We start from the raw sequence: 21,725 nt of genomic DNA, 5'->3' as shown, positions 1-21,725 counted from the left end.
ATACAAGTTTCCGTTAAACATAAAATGTGTGGGTCATATACCTGAACATAAAGTTTGATTTCATCGCAATGTTTATAGTAACTTTCAGCATTAATACAAGAAAGAAGAAGATTATCTATAAACTTTTTATTTGTGTGTGTAATATTTGAAGGCGTCTTTGATGGCTAGATATTATACCCTATTCTTTCTTTGGCTTTTAATAACTGTCTTTGATAACTACTACAATTTCTATCAAATACATTATGGTTATAATTAACATGTTTAAGTTTAAGAATTTCATTTGCATATTTACAGTTAACACAAGTAAAATTATCGTTAGTAATTCTGCACTCATCTTTTTTGTGTTGACCTCCACATAATGGACAAACATCCTGTGAAGTACATTTATCTGCAAAATGTCCAAACTTCCAGCACCGAAAACAACGAATAATATTTACGGGTTCAAAAAATCTGTAGCTATTTTATCCTATATGTATTTTTTCCTTTTCATTAACTAGATAATTAAATATATCTGCTGAAATTTCCACTATTACATTAAGTGCATTACGGTTATTAGTTTTCGATTTATATTTACATAATATTTTAATGTAAGTTTCTATACCGTCAATCAAATTTTGTTTTTTAAAACTATCAACAAAGCTGTCAATATCTTCAATGTCTTTTTCGTGGACATTTATGATCTTGATCTTAGGTTTAGATATACTTGCAATTTTTATCTCATAATCTGCTCCAAGAACTTTTTCAGCATTAATTTTCAAATTATCCAAAGACTCCTTATTATTACAATGAATTGCAATCGACCCTTTAGCACAAGATTTAACATTTTCAACCGACACATTTATATCGACTGGACTAAATTTTTGTGCTAATACAGTTTTTGTTGTTAAACAATTTTGATTTTGATTTTTTGGTTTTATAATAAGTGGTTCGGTTTTTTTCGTTTTTACAACATCGCTCCATTGACGCTGACTGTTTGTTAGTGTACCATTATTTTCAATAAGATCAATTAACTTACAAGCTTTTTCCAATAGTTCTTTTGTTTTCTTTTCATTAAGTTGATATTCAGACTCGTTTTTGTTAAGTCTATTTTCAGCTATCGTAAAACAATTGCCACAAAACCACTTTAAATTAACACAATCTTGTTTAATTTTTAACACTTGATCTTTCACTTTAGCACAATGCAAATGATATGGTTTAATACACAAATCGCAAACGATATACTTATTATTTACAATAAAATTATCAGCACATTGGACACACGTCTGTATGCCCGGCGCCATCTTTGACTACTTTTAAAGTAAGTACCTAGTAATATGTTATATCAGGAAGCCCAAGTAATGACTATTCAACAACTTTACTGTAAAAATTTCTAACATAATGCAATACAAAAATAATAAACAACTAACATCACACAATCATAAATACAGCACCAGAAATGCGAACCAGTATGAAGTCCCACGAGCTCGTCGAACTATCGGACAAAGGGCACACTCTTATTTAAGCCCTAGGCTTTACAACAGCCTTCCAAATATAATCAAGGAAAGTCCTTCGTTATATATTTTTAAGAAAATATTAATAAAACATATTAAAAACCATCCACTTAAATAAAAGAAAAGGAAATTAATTACAGCGGTTCATTAAATTAAATTGAAATTTTTTGAATTTGATGTAATATGGGTCCATAAGAAATTGTAAATAAGTAGGTCTAGTTGAATGTTTAAATATATTTATTATATGTTTTTCTTTTTATGCAAAATTTTAATTACAGTACTATATTGTTAAGTAGATTTGATCAGATTACTACTAGTTACCTAATATTAGTGTCATTGGTGTAATTATAACTATTTAAATATTTACATTATTAATAATATTCCATAAAGTATATTGTACTTCCACATACAAGCAACTCCAGTGCTTGCACTGGTGTTACTTCTGTGGAAATTTCTGTTTATTAGTTAAGTTTTGTGGCTTAGAAATATTTTGTATTCATAAAAGGTATTTTGTATTCATGAAAGCTAATAACTAGGGAGCGGATTTTATGCTAAATGCATATTGCATGCATATTTCGCATATTTGAGAACTTTACTAAATTTTGCATATTTTTAAAGAAACATGCATATTTTGTGCCTATTTAAAAACATTTAAGTCCAAAAAAAATTTTTTTAATTTTTTAATTCGACACAAAATATTTCCCCGCACAGGCTGTTCTATACAGTGAGCACGTAAAGGTTGGAATAAATTCATTTTCTCGAGAATGAACGATTTTGGAAAAAATCCCGAAACAGGTCAATTTTTATTTTTAAATTTAGACTTTTTGGCATATATATCTTACTAGTGACGTCACCCATCTGGGCGTGATGACGTCATCTACCATTTTTTAAATGAGAATAGTGGTCGTGTGACAGCTCATTTGAAAGGTAATTCAATTCTCTATTCAGTAATATAAACATTAACATAATTATTTATACAGGGTGTCCAAAGATTTTTTTTAATTAAATTTATTGGCTTAAAAAGAAGAATGCGTTTAATTTATTTAACTCAAAATACATTTTACTCCTATCATAAAACAGAAAATAATGTTTATTTGACAAATAAATATTGTTTTTTGCTTAAATTCAGTATTAAAGCAGCCACACACCTTCCTCTTTTCAGTTTGAACATTTAATTTAAGCGAAAAGCAATGATTACTTGTCAAATAACCATTTTTTTCTGTTTTCTGAGAACAGTAAAATGTATTTTGAATTAAATAAATTACTTGCATTCTTCTTTTTATGTCAGTAAATTTAATCCAAAAATTTTTTTTGGATACCCTGTATAAATAATTATGTTAATGGTTATATTACTGAATAGAGAATTGAATTACCTTTCAAATGACCTATCACACGACCCCTATTCCCGTTTAAAAAAAATCATCGATGATGTAATCACGCCTAGATGGGTGACGTCACTAGTATGATATATATGCCAAAAAGTCGTAATTTAAAAATAAAAATTGACTTGTTTCGGTATTTTTTTCCAAAATCGTTCATTCTCAAGAAAATGAATTTATTCCAACCTTTACGTGCTCACTGTATATTAATTCGAGAACTACCTGAAGAGAGACGGCTCGTTCACTGCCTTTTCATTTTTTCTTAGAAAATACCCGATATTTACACAAAGTACTTATAGTACGCCGTTATAAAATTATTGGAGGATTTTAAAATAATGAAGAATTTACGATTTTCTAACGGAAATTGAAATATTTCATGCTTTAGATCAGATCCCGTCATTCAAAGGCTTTAAAACTTTGGAGGATATAATATGCGAAATTTTTAATGGAAATTTTGAAATTGATTTTGGTGCAGAATTTTCGGCACGTTATTTTAAATACGCCCCAATTACTTCTGTTGATGTTGAAAGGAGTTTTTCTAGTTACAAAAATATTTTATCCGATCAAAGAAAATGTTTCCTCGTAAAAAATTTGGAAAAACACATTTAGTCCATTCTTTCACGGTTTTTGCTCTAAATTTTAAAGAACTGCTTGGATTGACATGAAATTTGGCATACGCATAGCTTACATGTCAAAGAAAAAAAGTGATATTGTGCCGATGTGTGCTTTTGCCCTGGGGATGACTTTCACCCCTCTTGGGGGTGAAAAAATATAAGTCTAAACTAAATCCGGAAATGGATAAACTGACTAATTTTAAGTAACTTTTGTTCTATAGAGCTTTTTCGCCAAGTCAACACTTTTCGAGTTATTTGCGAGTGAATATGTTCATTTTTCAACAAAATAACTACATTTTTAGACGGTTTTTCGCAAATAACTCAAAAAATAAGTATTTTGTCGAAAAAAATGTTCTTAGCAAAAATATAGCCTGTAAAAAAGTAAAAAAAATGGTGTAGGCGTTAGGTCTCTGGACCTCGTAAAACCAGAGTTATAGCCAATGAAAAATAGATTCATATTCACCAAATTTCAAATAGAATACTTCGAAGTGAAATATCCAAAAAATTAAGCACTTTTTGGGGAAAACCCCTGCACTTTTTGCAGGAAAAACAATTTCTGTTTTTATAAAAAGTTTCTAGCGTTAAATTTAAGCAAGTTACGCTCAAAATAAAGTTGGTCGCTTTTGTTTTGGCAAAAAAAAAATCGGGAAGACCACCCCCTAATTAGCAACTTAAATGAAATTAATCGTTACCGCTTCACAAATTATTTTACTTATGTTGTGTTTATATGATCTGTAAGTTTCATCGATTCAAAGTGCATATTTTGGAAAAAATTTGGTTTTAAAATAAAATTTTTAAAAATTTTAATTTTGAAAAATATGCTTACTTTCAAAATAACATAAAAATTGTTAGAGATACCAAAAATCTCTAAAAACAAAAAAAGTCAGCATTGCTTTTCTGAATATCATGTATTTTTTTGTTTTTCTGTTAGACAAAAATTGATTGAGATTTGGTGTTTCTAAATTTGCATACACTGGTGATGAGTGACTCGTCCAACACCTTTTAACTACAGCCCTTTTAAAAACAAGGACTTTGAACCGATGAAACTTACAGATCATATAAACAATACATACACGGGTCAAGAAAATTTTGAAGTCGAAACGATTAAGTTCATTTGAAATACTAATTAGGGGGTGATTTTCCCGATTTTTTGACCAAAAAAAAAGGGAATAACTTTATTTTGAGCGTAACTTGTTTACTTTTGATGCTAGAAATTTTTTTTATAAAACAAAAATGAAGCTTTTTTAAACACTTTAAACAAGTTGTAATGAGTTTTCCCCGAAATGTGCTTAATTTTTGGTTATTTCACGTTAAACTATTCCATTTGGAATTTGACGAATATGAACCTATTTTTAATTAGCTATAACTCTGCTTCTACTAGGTATAGAAACGTGATATATACACCACTTTTTTACATTTTTTACAGGCTATATTTTTGCTATGAATATTTTTTCGACAAAATACGTACTATTTGAGTTATTTGCAAAAAGTGTGGTTATTTTGTTGAAAAAAAGAACATATTCACTGGAAAATAACTCGAAAAGTATTGACTTAGTGAAAAAACTCTATAGAACAAAAGTTACTTAAAATTAGTCATTTTATCAATTTCCGGACTTACTTTGGACGAATACTTTTTCACCCCCAAGAGGGGGTGAAAAGCACCCCCGGGGCAAAATCACATATCGGCACAATATCACTTTTTTTCTTTGACTTGTTAGCTATGTGTATGCCAAATTTCATGTCAATCCAAGCGGTTCTTTAAAATTTAGAGGTTTTGCAATATTTTACCGTTAACGAACGGACTAATTGTAGTGAATTATAATCGAAGATATAATAGTGATATTGTTGTTTTATTTTAAATAGGTAACTATTGGTATCAGTTTTTGTAAAAAATATGAATAAATTGCATATATAAAAATAATGATTTTATTTGAAAGATAATAAATAAGATTGCCCCCCCCCCTTTAAAAGAACCCCCTAGAATAGAATAGAACAGAAAATTTGTGGTTTCTCGACATGCGCATTTTTTAATTTTTGTGCATATCTTGCGCATATTTCGTAATTTTTTACTGCATATATATGCGCATATTTCATCAAAATTGATCGCATATAAATCCGCACCCTACTAATAACCATTATTATTATCCAGATTTAGCCATACGGCTCACACTCCCTTTAAGGGGAAAATTGACTCATCCCAGATACCTACGGTATCAAAAGGATTGAGCTTTGGTGGGACTCTTTCCGTGTTATCGAGCCCTAGGTGACTTGGTATGCAGGTGTATCTCCCAAAAATTTTCGTACACATCTGGCCGTTGCGAGTAGTACTGCTTTCTGCATGGTCTTATAAAGATGTTCATTAAGACCCAGCTTTTTTATGCTTTCGAGGAGGGTCTTCGGAATGACTCCAGTAGTAGACATAATAATCGGTATCGTCTGGGTACTTTGCATTCTCCATTGTCTCCGTATTTGAATTTCCAGATCTCTGTACTTGGCGATCTTTTTAGTAAATTTAGTACGTAGATTATTGTTGTTAGGAATCGCCACATCAATGAGGGTTGTTTGTCTCGTTTGACTAATAAGAGATCTGGTCTATTATGCGCCACTGTTTGGTCTGTGAGCACAGTGCGGTCCCAGTATAGCTTGTAGTTGCCATCCTCAAGCATACTCTCAGGGACGTATTGATAATATGAGAGATGGTCGGTTTGGAGAAGTCCCAGCTTGATAGCTATCTCCTGATGAAGGATTTTTCCCACTGCGTCATGCCGTTCCTTGTACTCAGTTGCAGCAAATGCCTGGCAGCCCCCTGTAAGATGTTGGATGGTTTCTTGGGCTTGACATCCATATCGGCATCTGTCGTTTTGAACATGAGGGTCTTTGATGATATATTTCAGGTAATTTCTGGTTGGTATAACCTGATCCTGAATGGCCAGTAATGAACCCTCCGTTTCAGGGAACATCTTTCCTGATGTCAACCAGTAGTTCGACGCTATATTGTCGACATAATCTTGGCTGACCTCATTGGGATGTCGCCCGTGCAGAGGTTTACCCATCCAGGCGCGCACTTTTTCGTCCTTAGTAAGGTGGTTTATGCGCAGTTCTGCTTCCCTCAGTTTTATCGGTGTTGTGTCATCTACTGCGCAGATAGCGCGATGTAGAGTAGATGTTTCAGCCTGCATCTGAAAATAAGATCTTAAATTAGCAATTTGTTTGTCTAATTGCTCACCTATATCCATAAGTCCTCTTCCTCCTAAATTGCGTGGTAATGTCGTTCTTTCTACAGCACTTTTTGGATGGTGTTTTTGTGCCTTTGTGAGGTGCGTTCTTACTTTTCGCTGAAGATTTTCTATGTCCGTTTTTGTTCACTTAACAATGCCAAATGAATAGCTAAGCGCGGAACATGCGTAGGTGTTTAGTGCCTTAAACAAATTTCTACTATTAAGGTGTGAGCGAAGCAGCTGTTTGACCCTTCGTATAAACTCAGTAGTTATCTCTGTTTTCATTTGTTTATGGTCAATTCTCCGCGCTTGCTTTACTCCAAGATATTTATACATATCGTTTTCACCCATGGCCTCGATGTTCTGGCCATTTTGCATATCGAATCCTCCGGGCTGTACTTTTCCTCTGACTATATTTAAAATACGGCACTTGTCTAGTCCGAAGTGCATGCTAATATCATTAGAAAAAGTTTCTACAGTTTTTAGCATCTCATCGAGTTGGTTTCGAGTGGAAGCCATTAATTTCAAATCATCCATATACAATAAATGATTAAGCTTCGCCACCATATTGTTGTTATTTTTGATGCTAAAACCTGCGTCTGTGGAGTTCAATAGCTGAGATAATGGGTTCATAGCTAGACAGAACCACAGTGGACTCAACGAATCTCCTTGAAACAGGCCCCGGCTGATTGCGATATTTTCAGTTTCGATGTTATTTTCACCAGGTATTTGAAGGTGAATTCTAGTCTTCCACTCCGTAATTATATGCTCTAAAAAGGTCACTATATTATCATCGACTTTATATATTCTCAATATATCTATAAGCCATTCATGCGGCACTGAATCAAAGGCATTCTTGTAATCAATGAAGGCAGTAAAAAGATTCCTCTTTTTGGAATATGCCTGGTTAGAAATGATGAGTCGATGATGAGTTGTTCTTTGCAACCCATGGAACCCTTAGCGCATCCTTTCTGTTGAGGCTCTATGATATTGTTCAGAGCACAGTGTTGGTAAAATACGCCGGGCTACACAGGATGTGACCAATTTGTACAAAGTTGGAAGACAAGTAATTGGGCGGTATTTGGCTGGATCTTGGGTGTTATTTTGATCCTTCGGAATTAAATAAGTGGTTCCCTGAGTTAGGAATGATGGTATATCCTGCGGATTAGAAATAACGTGATTAATTAGTGTTGATAAGCATTCATGAACACTCCTAAACTTCTTGAGCCAAAAGTTTTGAACTCCGTCTGGTCCAGGAGATTTCCAGTTGTGAACCTCTTTGATGGTATTTGAGACTTCTTCAGTAGTGAAGGGTTCGTAAAGGGTGGTAATGTAGTGTTGGCAGTTTTGTGTCGTTTCTTCTATCCATCCAGCATTGTTGTTAAGAGCAGCTGGCGTGGAAAGTTGATTTCCCCAAAACTCATGAATTTCTTCTTGGCTTGGGTAAGTCTTATCAACACGTTCTACAGTGGAATTGAGTTTTCGATAGAACGCCTTTTCAGAACTTTCAAAAAGAGCATTGTCGCTTTTGCGGTTGTTACTAACTTTGTACCTCCTTAGTCGTCCTGAATAAACGGCGAGCTTTTGTTTTAATGTGTCCAGACGCTGATGGGCTGTGTTGTTTTCTGGATCATATCTTGAGTGTCTTGCGGTAGTCAGCATTATATCTTCAGCTCTTCTGATGACTTTTCTACTTGTTACACCTCGTATGTATTGTGTGACTATACCAATATCCCTACGTAATAATTCGATCTTTCCGAGCAGTCTTTTTTCCCAGGGTGCAATTCTGTTACCAGTTCTTTCGTTATTAGTAACCCGTCGTGTTCTGATCTTAACGCCAATTACATTAGCAATTGCTGTTGCTGCACAGTAGATTAGCATATGCAAATATTCCAACGTGTGAGCTTCTACGACATAGTTGGGTAGGACTTCAGTGTCCACAATTTGTAACAGCGCACCTAGTTTCTTACAAGAGTTTATTCGTGGTAGCGGTGGTCTGCTAAGTGGGTTTGTTCTATTAAACTCTTGTACGGCACGAGCCATTTCGTTTGCTAGACTACCGCGCAACTCGTTGTTTTCCTGCTGTGTATTATCAGGTTGAGTTTCTGGCATGGGAATCTCAGGAGTCTGCTCATCGAGGATTTCATTAGGGACTTGATCTAAAACTTGTTCTTGGTTATTAATCTTCCGTTCGACTTCGCTTTTGATCGAATTGCGTCTAGTCTCTGGGATAAGGTTGTTCCTTATGATTACCCGGTATTGATCTGATACTCTTTGCTCCGATACTTGAATATCTGGGTACGTCCTGCAAAATTCGGCATACAGCTGTTGTCGGTAGCCGATTGTTTCTTGACCGGGGTTTGTCACCTTGTAATAGAAGCGCAAAATGTTTTCATTAATGGACACAGTCCATTTCATGCGCTGCCTCGGTCGTCCCGCTTGAGTGAGCGCCGGATGATGATCCAGCGTAGCACCTCTATTTTGATAGCTCAACCAATAGGGCTTTTCATTCACAGTCATTTGTTTCGAGCTTCTGTCATGTGTCACATAATATTAATATATCTACGTCATACGTTATTGGTAATACCAATGATACAAATCAAAGACGTATGTCGTAGATATATTAATATTATGTGACACATGACAGAAGCTCGAAACAAATGACAATCGATGAAAAGCCCTATATTGGGAATTTTAACGATCAGTCTAGATTAATACGTATTTATTTCCGAAAAATTATTTGTGACTGAACATTTTCAAGGCCAACCTTGTTGTGAGTTGACTATGCACACCACTTTGCACCTTAGAGTATAGTGGGTTGCATAGGCATCAGGGGCTGGGAAGAGCTTGTCGTTTGTCAAGGCATTCAATTCAATAAAGAACCATCATAAAGGTTGAACGTCATTTTAGTTAATTAACATCCTTTCCTAATATAATGGATTAATTACACAGATCACCTACCTCCTCTAGATGTTTCACGATAACGCTTTGGTTAAATATGAAAAACAGCGCTCCATGCCGCTTGTATCGGAACTAATTTCAAGCGGGAATTTCAAAATGTAATTTTGGTGGGAAGAAAATGTTAGGTTAAAATATTTGTATATGTAGTTGAAAAAAAAAAATAATTTGGTTTTAAAATATGCAAATTATTTTTAATTTCAAATATACAAAATACCATTTGGGAAAAAATAAGACATTACAACGTATTTTTATTTATTTATTTAATACCAGCAAAACCACTTTGTATATACTTTTTTACAAATCGTATCTTTACAAATGAAATTATTAATAGTTATCCTCCAAATACTTCTACAAAAGGGTATCTCAAATGATTGAAACATGTGTGCATCTCTACTTGTTGAGGAGTTATTTCAACTAAAACAAAAAATTAATATAATTGATTTGATAATAACCATATTCATTTCACGTAAAATAATTTGTATTAATTATATATTTTCTGTAGGGGTTACTTACTTGGTGTTACATTCGTTTGCTTCCCTACATAACTGTGTTACTTGTTCTCTAATAACAAAAATACTTGTTGAACTCACCATGCAAATGTAAGCTAGGAATTTGATCTTCCTAGGGATCTTCAAATCACATTCGTTTTGTTTCAAAAACTGTATTTGAATCCATTTTATCTAAATCAGGATTTTTTATTATAGCTAACAATCAGATAAACATTTTTACTGGCATGAAGATAAAAAATAAAGGCATACTGACAATGATGACAATTGACAAATTATAATGACACTCAGACTCAGTGATATAGAAGAAATCTTCACTCCATGTGCATGGCGACATCTCAAAAAACGTATCATTACTAAAAATGACATTTAGTTTAGTATGACCTTGAGATACCTGCGTGAAACATCTAAAGAGAGTTAAGTGATCTGTGATTAATTATAAACTATTGACCATCATAACATGGCGCAGTTATAATTTAAAGAATTGAACCTACAAACCCAGGTAGAGGTACAAAATAAATAATTTTTATAAAATCCTAGTAAAAGGAAATCAAAATGGAGATGCTAAGACAACCCAAGGCCATGTCTGTAAGTGGAGATATGGCAGTAAATTGGAAGAAATTTAAAAATTCATTTGAACTGTATAGTGTAGCAACCGGCTGTAAAGAAAAATCTCAGCAGATTCAGGCAGCAGTCTTTCTTCATTGCATTGGAGAAGATGTCTTGGACCATTTTGAATTGAGCTTGAATTTAACAGAAGCAGAAAAACAGAATTATGAGGTGTTGATTAAAAAATTTGAGAAAGAATTTGTTCCACAGAGTAATTTATCAGTAGAGTCGCATAAATTCAATCGAAGAGAGCAGGAACCAGGTGAGAGTTTTGATTCTTTTTTTTTTAGGTGATTTCAGAAGACTAGCTTCAGGTTGTGATTTCGGTGCATTAAAAGACAGACTAATTAAAGATAGAATAGTCATAGGAATTAGAGACAAGAAAACAAAAGACAGGTTACTTCGAGAAACCAATCTATCACTAGCAAAAACAATTGAAATATGTAAAGCAGCGGAACAAACAGAGGAATACGTCCGCCAGTTAATGGACAAAACAAACACTTTAGAGGTAAGTGATGTGAGAAAAAGAAACTTAAACAGAAGTCAAGATAAACAACAACTTGATAGTCAACAAAACACAAATTATCAGAGAGGAAACCAGAACGTAGCAAGAGGTTCGACAGCAAAATGTGGCAGATGTGGAAGATCACATGTTTTTAATGCCTGTCCTGCAATGGGAAAACAATGTACAAATTGCTATAAGTATAACCATTTTAATAAATTTTGTTTTTATAAAAATAATGTTAATGCTATAGAATATAACAGTAATGAAATGTCCAATGAAGCTTGTAGTAGTAAGTAGTGGATATTTGTATGTGCAAAATGAGCAGAAATGAGCAAGGGCCATCTGGCAGTGAACACCTGCATCCGGTCTAAAAATAGGGTGGGGGAATATATGATATTGTATGAGCAAAATGAGAAACATCTGGCATCCGGTCTAAAAAAATAGGGTGGGGGAATATATGATATTATTGTGTGCAAAATGAGGAGCCCAATGAGGGTATATCTAGTCTAATATTTATCCTTTTAGGGAAAGAAAAAGATTTTAGACAATATCCGGGTTAAAAATAGTCCAATTAACCACTGGTCACCCACCCAGCAGGATATCGATTACTAAACAATAATTTTAAAGGTCATTTCTAGCTGGAGTGGGCATTTTTCAAATAAACAAAAAGAAATTATTTTAATTTTTATCATAAAAAATAAATTACATAACTCCATTATCGATGGGCATCATGGACAGTGGTCATTTCTGGTTGGATTGTACATAGTCCCAAATAAACAAAAAGAAATTATTTTAATTTTTATCATTAAAAATAAATTACATAACTCCATTATCGATGGGCATCATGGACAGTGGTCATTTCTGGTTGTACTGGACAGTCCCAAATAAACAAAAAGAAATTATTTTAATTTTATCATTAAATATAAATTACATTTACCGATAAACATTGATCACGAAACAATAATTTTAAATGAACTTCTGGCTGGCTGGATTGTCGCAAGGCATGTTAATTGCATAAATTAAAAAGTCATTCCCGCCAAATATGAAAACTAATTAGACGGGAATGTAAAAAACCATCCGTTCCCAGTGTATAATTACATTTGGCTTAAAACAAAACAACAAAAAGTTTAGACAAACATATTCCCGGCAATTAATAGTGTCTGACTTTCAATTCCCATCGCATCTTTAATCACATCTGGCTTGCTATTACGCATCATAAAAAATTTTGCATGTATGCGAGATGTTTGCCTCTACTTATTATTAAACGTTATAGCAAGCACAGGGGCGTCCTAAGATCTATTTATCCCTCTTTAAGCTATCAATTATGTATACATATTTTTTAAGACAAAAATTATTGAAAATAACCATATAATAATGCTCTTATGAATAATAAATGTTATAGCAAGCACAGGGGCGTCCAAAGATCCATTTTCCTCCTCTTTAAACAATTTATGTATTAATATTTTTTAAGACAAAAATTATCGAAAATAACGATATAATAAGGTATAGCGCATAGTTGTTTCTGTCTTTTAAAATCAGGCTCATTAAAAAATTATTCAATAGATTGCTACGTTTTTATTATAATCGGTTGCATTTCGCTATCATTTTTCAATTATTTAGGTATGCTTCAAAAAATAAGTTTTATAACTTAGTCAAACTTTGGTTAATGCAAAAATCTTTATGTAAAAATTAATAAAGCGTCCTTTTATCTTTTCAAATAATTATCAGAAATACGCAAACACTGTTTAAATTTTTTCTTAATAACAAATGAGAAAAAAAAGAGTAACACATGATATTCATGTGGGAATTCATTTCATGGTTTTTCTCACGCAAATTGGCAGAAAACAGTTGTCGTAAAGCATAAAAGACATCTGGACCTAATTAAAAATTTAACTGAACCCCTACACATACGTGGGTGGTATTTTTTGTGAAAAATATAACTATGCAGAAACATAACACAAACAGACTGTGAGAGACACATGGATGGTGTTTTTTTGCAAAAATCCTATAGATGGTGATTCAGTTCCCACAGTTCCTTAAGAAGGAAGCTCTATTTCCATGGAGGGGGGTAAAAACTTACAAGCCAAGCACCGATATGGGCGTGGTCTAGCTATCCCATTGGTGTGCCTCGTGGGTAACAAAATGTTCTAAGAAGCGGGGGATTTTAAAATTTTTAGATTGGTCTGCAGATACTCTTTCCCACTTCAAAAAGCTATAAAACCATAGGTACTCCAGCAAGTAGATTAGTTTTATTAAAATCAGTAAGTTCTGTCGAATATTCCAAAATGAAAGTGAAGTTTGCAGTACCTGAATGTTCGAAATCAAGTGCCAAAATTATTTCGCACTTCAGAAAGTCCCCCAATGGGAAAAAATTTTGTGAAGTGAAGTTAAACTCCGGCGCGGACGGGGAAACAATTAATGAAGTGAACTTAGATTCCAGCGTGGAACTAACCGAAGGAGATTTTACTTGCCACAGACCAATGGATTATAAAAAATTTGAGCAACAAGTTATGGCGTCATCCACCCCAATGATCGACCCAAAATACGATACTGTATCATCTGACGACGAAGAAGAAGAAGAAATAGGTAATCTTATTCAGAGTGATGATTTTAATGAAAGCATGGAAGAACAACAACCTCATGGTGAAAAAGAAGAAGACGATCTAAATATTACCACAAATTATGATAATATTGACAAAACTGTCAAAACTACAGATGATGAATATGACAGTCTAGTAAAAACATTTGTAAGTGAAAATACTCGTTATTTGGAAGAAAACCAGATTCAACGGGCTGTGCTACTTAAGAAGATTAGTGGTTATGAGAAAAAACGCGATAGGGCGCAAAGGAGTTTGGACAAAGTTAACCAAAACATTGGCATTTGCAACCAAATTCTGACATCTATAATGACCTGTAAACCTGTGGATAATTAGTGTGGATTGCAGTGATAAAAAACGTTATATTTTTATGTTGTATTCTAAATTGTTTGCTTAACTATGTAAATTAATTGTTTTTTTAACTATGTAAATTAATAGCATTTTTTGCTTATTGGTTTATTTAGTTAAACAAACATATTCCAAAATGAAAATTTTACTTTCATTTTGGAATATTAGACAGAACTTACTGATTTTAATAAAATAAATATTTTATATAATATTTTAGTTTTTTTACCCACACCTTAATAGCAAATCGTCGGTGATGTGGCAATACCTTCTACCTGCTATTACATGATTTTTTGCAGAAGTGATAAAAAACCTTTTTCCTGTTTTCATATGATATTTTTTGACTTATTTTCTAGTAAATTCATAATGAATTTACTAGAAAATAAGTAAAAAAATATCATATAAAAACAGGAAGTGAACCTAAAAAAAGACGCTTGGTCGCTTCTAAAAAATCATGTAATAGCAGGTAGAAGGTATTGTCACATCACCGACGAAGTGAGTTATACTATAATGCACACAATAATAACATGCAAAATTAGAAAATAGAGCCAACAATACAACTACCTAGTTTGCCAATAATTACCTCGTAATATATAAACATTCACCTATGTAATATTCCGATATTTGTCATCACAAAACACAAATCAAATTCCCTTTATAAACTTCACTAAACACATTATATTATTTGTCCTTCTCGAATATGACCCGCATTTCAACCGGAGAAGACTAAATTTAAAAATAGACGCCGAGCTCTCTTCATTATGCGAGAGGTCAGAATGTAGAGATGCATCCTAAAATAATTATGTCATAAACGTACTCGAAAAATTTTTAAGCTAAAATATTTATTGATTTAAAAATTAATTTTTCACTTCATTTATGAAAATTAAGAAAAGATTATTTAGAATCATATTTTAGAAGTATAGGCCTAATCAAAACTTGAAAAACAAATTTTTATTAATAATTTTTAACAGGGACCCATCAACAAAAATTTTGTCAAAACAATATAATGTTGCATATCAATAGGAAAAAAAAATAAATTCAAAAATATATAACTTATTTAAAATTTAATACAGGGGGCGTTTCATTTGTACTTAAATAAAATCATTTCACCACTCATTTATGAAAATTAAGAAAAGATATTTTAGAATCATATTTTAGAAGTATAGGTCTAATCAAAACTTGAAAAACAAATTTTTATTAATAATTTTTAACGGGGACCCATCAACAAAAATTTTGTCAAAACAATATAATGTTGCATATCAATAGGGAAAAAAAAAATAAATTCAAAAATATATAACTTATTTAAAATTTAATACAGGGGGCGTTTCATTTGTACTTAAATAAAATCATTTCACCACTCATTTATGAAAATTAAGAAAAGATATTTTAGAATCATATTTTAGAAGTATAGGCCTAATCAAAATTTGAAAAACAAATTTTTATTAATAATTTTTAACGGGGACCCATCAACAAAAATTTTGTCAAAACAATATAATGTTGCATATCAATAGGAAAAAAAATAAATTCAAAAATATATAACTTATTTAAAATTTAATACAGGGGGCGTTTCATTTGTACTTAAATAAAATCATTTCACCACTCATTTATGAAAATTAAGAAAAGATATTTTAGAATCATATTTTAGAAGTATAGGTCTAATCAAAACTTGGAAAACAAATTTTTATTAATAATTTTTAACAGGGACCCATCAACAAAAATTTTGTCAAAACAATATAATGTTGCATATCAATAGGAAAAAAAAATAAATTCAAAAATATATAACTTATTTAAAATTTAATACAGGGGGCGTTTCATTTGTACTTAAATAAAATCATTTCACCACTCATTTATGAAAATTAAGAAAAGATATTTTAGAATCATATTTTAGAAGTATAGGTCTAATCAAAACTTGGAAAACAAATTTTTATTAATAATTTTTTACGGGGGGACCCATCAACAAAAATTTTGTCAAAACAATATAATGTTGCATATCAATAGGAAAAAATATCAAATTCGAAAATATATATAACTTATTTAAAATTTAATACAGGGGGCGTTTCATTTGTACTTAAATAAAATCATTTCACCAATCATTTATGAAAATTAAGAAAAGATATTTTAGAATCATATTTTAGAAGTATAGGTCTAATCAAAACTTGGAAAAAAAAATTTTATTAATAATTTTTTACGGGGTCCATCAACAAAAATTTTGTCAAAACAATATAATGTATAATTAAAGGGAAAATGGAAAAGGGAATTGAATAAAAACCTTTTTATTGTTGTAGATTTATATTATTACAAATAATACAGTATTTACATAAGCAGTATATATACAAGTTCATATTGCAACAAAAACAAGTATGTGTACTAAGATTATCTGCCTTCCCACTTGAATGTTCCGTAATATGAACAGCTGGGACGTATGATGGCACTCCGCTAACAGTCTCAAAAAAACAAGAAGGGCACAAACTTTCATTGTCTATTACGTAATAATATTTGGTCATACATACTGTTTGTCCGCTTTCATATGACAGAAAGCGGACATTGTTGACATCATCAACTTTCATTATTTTGTTCTCTGCCTCTGGGGAATCCATATCCAACACCTCACAATCTTCCAGGTCTGAAAAATTTTCGGTGGATACCGAAAAAACAAAACTTTCGTTAGAAGAGGCACTATCACTATCTTCAGCTTCATGTGGTGGTATGACATCCAATGGATTAATAACTGCTTCATCCATTGGATTTATAACTGCTTCATCCATTGCTTGGTTTTCATTTTCTAGCACCATTTTGATATTACCACAAAAATTATAAATGCATCAGTTTATATATTTTCAAGTAGAATAAAGAGGGGGGGTTAGTGCCATATGCTTTTCACATCTAAAACTAGCTCAAGGGTCAATTAACTGGCCATCTGGCAGTGAACACCTGCATCCGGTCTAAAAATAGGGTGGGGGAATATATGTTACTGTGTGCAAAAAATGAGGAGGAGGACAATGAACTGGCATCTGCTTGTCTAGACAATATCCTGTCTAAAAATATCTCAAGGTTAATGACCAATATCTAAAAATAGCTCAAGGTCAATGAACTGGCCATCTGCTTGTCTAGACAATATCCTGTCTAAAAATATCTCAAGGTTAATGACCAATATCTAAAAATAGCACGGTGGGGGGGTAATATTCTCATAATATCTTTATCCTATTTAAGGCAAATTAGCGGAGCTCCTCATTAGTCTATCGTCAATCATGAATACGTGCAGCAGGTGCAACAAATCGTTTTCGCGCTCGTATAACCTGTCGCGACATATGAATATATGTAAAAACGGAAATGTGAATAGTGATAATGAACATAATGGGGATTATTATATTCCCAAAAAAAGATTAAGACCGCTTGGATTGGAAGTGATAGATGCAACTGTTACAAAATTGACACATGCGTTTAAAAACAGAATCGCATCCTATCGTTTTAGTGGTGATAAAAAACTGGATTATCATGGATTTTTAAACGATGTTAAACCCAAAGTTTTGAACATTTTGAGTGAATATCTACATCAGTTCAATAGCATAAAGGTAAATTTTGAAATATTTGGTATTTATCTAAAACCTGACACTAACCTATCAGATATCAAGTCCATGAACACATGCAATAAAATTATAACTATCAGCACTGAACTGGATGAAGTATTTGATGATTTTAGGGAAGAACTGATGACGCAAGCATTAGAATTTCAAGACAAAGATTCAAATTGGGTATTGCAGGAAATAATGTTTTTAGATGTTAACATAAACAAATATAGTAGTATTTCCGCATCAACGTATATTCGTCTCCCAACACCTATAGTAAGAAAACAAGCTATTTTAAATATCGAAAACAAAGATAATAAGTGTTTTGCATGGAGTATTATTGCAGCTATTTTTCCTGCTAGTGGCAACCCAAACAAACCAGAATCATATCCACCATACGATACTTTGTTGAATTTTGAAGGAATTGACTTTCCGATGAAACTAAAAGACATTAAAAAGTTTGAGACCCTCAATAATATTTCAGTAAATGTTTATGGGCTAGAATCCAATTTCGTAAATAATAAAAGGCAATATGAAATAGTTGGACCATTGCATTTTACAAGTAATCGCCATGCCACTCACGTGAACCTTTTGCTTATAACAAATGATAAACAAAGTCATTATTGTCTGATTCTAGACATGTCGAGACTTGTAAGAAGTCAAAAAACAAAAAATTGTCGCAAAGAATACTTATGTGATGGATGTCTACAATTCTTTGTTAGCGAAGAAAAGCTAAATAATCACCAAAAAAGCGACTGTTCTCACATTTACACAGAACTTCCCACAACGAAACCTAAAATCAATAAGTTTGGTGAAATGGTGCCAGAAAATATACTAAAATTTATAAATATCCAAAAAATGTTACCTGTGCCATTTGTGATCTATGCTGATTTTGAAAGTTTGCTAAAGCCCATAGACCATGTTGAACCTTTCAATGGAAATTCATATTCCGTTAAAACTGCTGAACACCAAGCATATTCGTTTGCATTTTACCTTAAATGCAACTACGATGATTCACTTTCTAAACTAATAAAATATGAAGGAGAGGATGCTCCCAAAGTGTTTATACAGAAATTGGATGATTTAGTGCATGAACTATATACCAATCACCTTAAACATGTTAAACCAATGTCACCGTTAACAAAAGAAGAAATTGAAAAACATGTGAGCGCTACCGAGTGTTACTTGTGTGGAAAGCCATTCAATCCTTTCAATCATAAGGTGAAAGATCACCACCATCTAAATTCAAAATATCTTGGGGCTTCACATAACTCCTGTAATATAAATAACAAACTCTCAAATACAATACCTGTGTTCTTTCACAACATGAGTAATTATGATTGTCATCTTTTTATTAAAGAGCTTTCAACAACTGGTGAAAAAGTTTCAGTAATTGCACAGACGAAAGAAAAATATATCACAATTTCTAAAAGAATTCTGGTAGAAAAGTCGAAAAATGGCCTAGATAAATACATAACTCTGAAATTTGTTGATTCATACAGATTTTTGGCAAAATCTTTGGATATTCTGAGCACAACTTTGGACTCGGAGCAGTGTACAGAAATTAGAAAGTATTTCCCAGATACTAAACACTTTGAACTTGTGAGACGTAAGGGTGTCTTTCCTTATTCATATATGGATGGATTTGACAGACTTAAAGAAAAAACACTTCCACCTAAAGAAAATTTTTACAATAATCTAACTAACAAACACATTTCTGATGAAGATTATGCAAGAGCAATTGATGTATGGCACACATTTGATTGTAAATCTATGAGTGACTATGCTATGGTGTACTTAGTATCAGATGTCTTATTACTGGCTGATGTGTTTGAAAATTTTAGAAAAATATGTCACAAAGAATACAATTTGGATCCTTGTCACTACATAACTGCTCCTGCATTAAGTTGGGATGCTATGTTAAGATACACTGAAATTGAACTGGAGCTTCTTACAGATGTGGACATGGTACACTTTTTTAAGAAAGGAGTAAGAGGAGGCGTCGCACAATGTAGCAAACGAGAAGCGGTGGCAAATAATCAATATGTACCCAACTATGATCCACAACAACCCGAGTCTTACATCATGTATCTAGATGCCACAAATTTATATGGTGCAGCCATGTGTCAATATCTTCCATATGGAAATTTTAAATGGGTAACCGATGTAGAAAACTTCGACTGTTTTTCGGTGGAGGATGATGCGAATAAAGGGTATGTGTTGGAAGTGGATTTGGAATATCCAGCTCATTTACATTCTTTACATAATGATTTGCCATTCTGCCCCGAGAGCATGGTACCTCCAGGAAGCAAATGTCCTAAACTTATCCCAAATTTCAACAATAAAACTAAATACATTATCCATTATCGCAATCTTAAGCAGTGTCTTAGGTATGGTCTGGTACTAAAAAGGATTCATCGTATACTAGAGTTTTTGCAATCACCATGGTTAAAAAAATATATTGATCTAAACACATCACTCAGAAACAAAGCCAAAAACGAGTTTGAACGGGATCTTTTTAAGCTTCTGGTTAATGCAATATTCGGTAAAACTCTAGAGAACGTTGAAAAAAGAAGAGATATCCGCCTGTGCACCCGCTGGGAAACAAAAACAAATTCATTGGGAGCCAGGGCACTTATCTCTAAACCAGAATTCAAGTCTTGTTCCGTGTTTAATGAGAATTTGGTGGCAGTCCATTTGGGTAAAACCAAAATAGTTTATGACAAGCCTCTCTATGTTGGATTTACAATTTTAGATTTATCAAAAACAGTGATATATGATTTTTATTATGGATATATCAAAAAGAAATATGGGGAAGCCGCAAACTTGTTATACACAGACACAGACTCCCTGATTATGGAGATATACACCCCCAATTTCTATAAGGACATGAAAAGAAATTTAGAACATTTCGACACCTCCAACTATCCAACTGATAATGTTCACGGGATACCGAAAACACCGTCAATACTAGGAAAAATGAAAGATGAATTTGCATCTCTACCCATTAAATGTTTCTATGGTACAGGTGCTAAAGCTTATTGCATAGAAGCAAATAAAATAATAAAAAAAGCAAAAGGCATTTCAAAACACGTAACCAAAACACAGTTGCAAAAGAGCGATTATGTACTATTAGTAAAAAAAGGTGGTGTAATCTTTAGAAAAATGTATGTATTTGTGTCTAATTTACATACCATATATACGGAACTTAGGAATAAAGTGGCACTATCTTCTAAGGATGATAAACGCTGTGTAATAAACGGTGACGTAAAAACTCTAGCGTGGGGGCATTTTTTAATTAGTCCACATAATGGTACCATAGATGATCTCATAATGTTTGGGAATGAGCTGCTACACACCCCGGAATTAGCCGATTTAGAAAAGATTCCTCTTGAAGAATTGTTTCAAGTCGATTCTTTTCAATATGATTCATACTTGTAAAATTTGTAAATTGTATATTTTTATGTATCAATAAAACGCATATATAAAAACAAATCTTTTTATTTAAAACCTTACACAATTCTATTAATACCATAATTATTGAAAAAGTCGAACATAGGGCTATATAATAAAATATTGGAGATATGACTGTATCCTTTCTAGGTCTTTCATTATAAAGTTCTAACCATTTGGAGTCACTGCTTCTACCACTCATATGTCTAAAACGCAATTTATATTTAGTGCTATTTAATGGTATTTCAGCTTGTAAAGTTGGTAAAAAATTGTTTCCCGGATATGATTCCATTCTTGACCATGTCTCAGGCCATGTCTCATTTAGTGTACCATTACTGTCAAAGCACACAAAAACTTCTCTAACATTGATGGGTTGCTGAATTAAAAGCAGATTTTGCAGAATTGCTTGTAAAACAATAAAGTCTAATGATACCATCTTAATAATCTCTACCAAGATTTTAGCATCTATTTATAGTAAATCT

At 32.5% G+C, this 21,725-nt stretch overlaps 1 protein-coding gene across 1 annotated transcript; it reads left to right on the top strand.

The window, feature by feature from the left end:
• The first annotated feature begins 17,532 nt into the window (after positions 1 to 17,532).
• Positions 17,533 to 21,231, top strand: LOC126891077 (uncharacterized). Its single transcript, XM_050660257.1, has one exon. It carries the CDS (start codon positions 17,533 to 17,535, stop codon positions 21,229 to 21,231), a length of 3,699 nt encoding a protein of 1,232 aa, XP_050516214.1.
• The last annotated feature ends 494 nt before the right edge of the window (positions 21,232 to 21,725 follow it).

Source organism: Diabrotica virgifera, chromosome 1 (genome assembly GCF_917563875.1).
Source record: "Diabrotica virgifera virgifera chromosome 1, PGI_DIABVI_V3a".
In the NCBI taxonomy this organism is placed as follows: Eukaryota; Metazoa; Arthropoda; class Insecta; order Coleoptera; family Chrysomelidae; genus Diabrotica; species Diabrotica virgifera.
The sequence above is the reverse complement of the archived record's forward strand: the minus strand, read 5'-3'. Positions and strand labels throughout refer to the sequence as shown.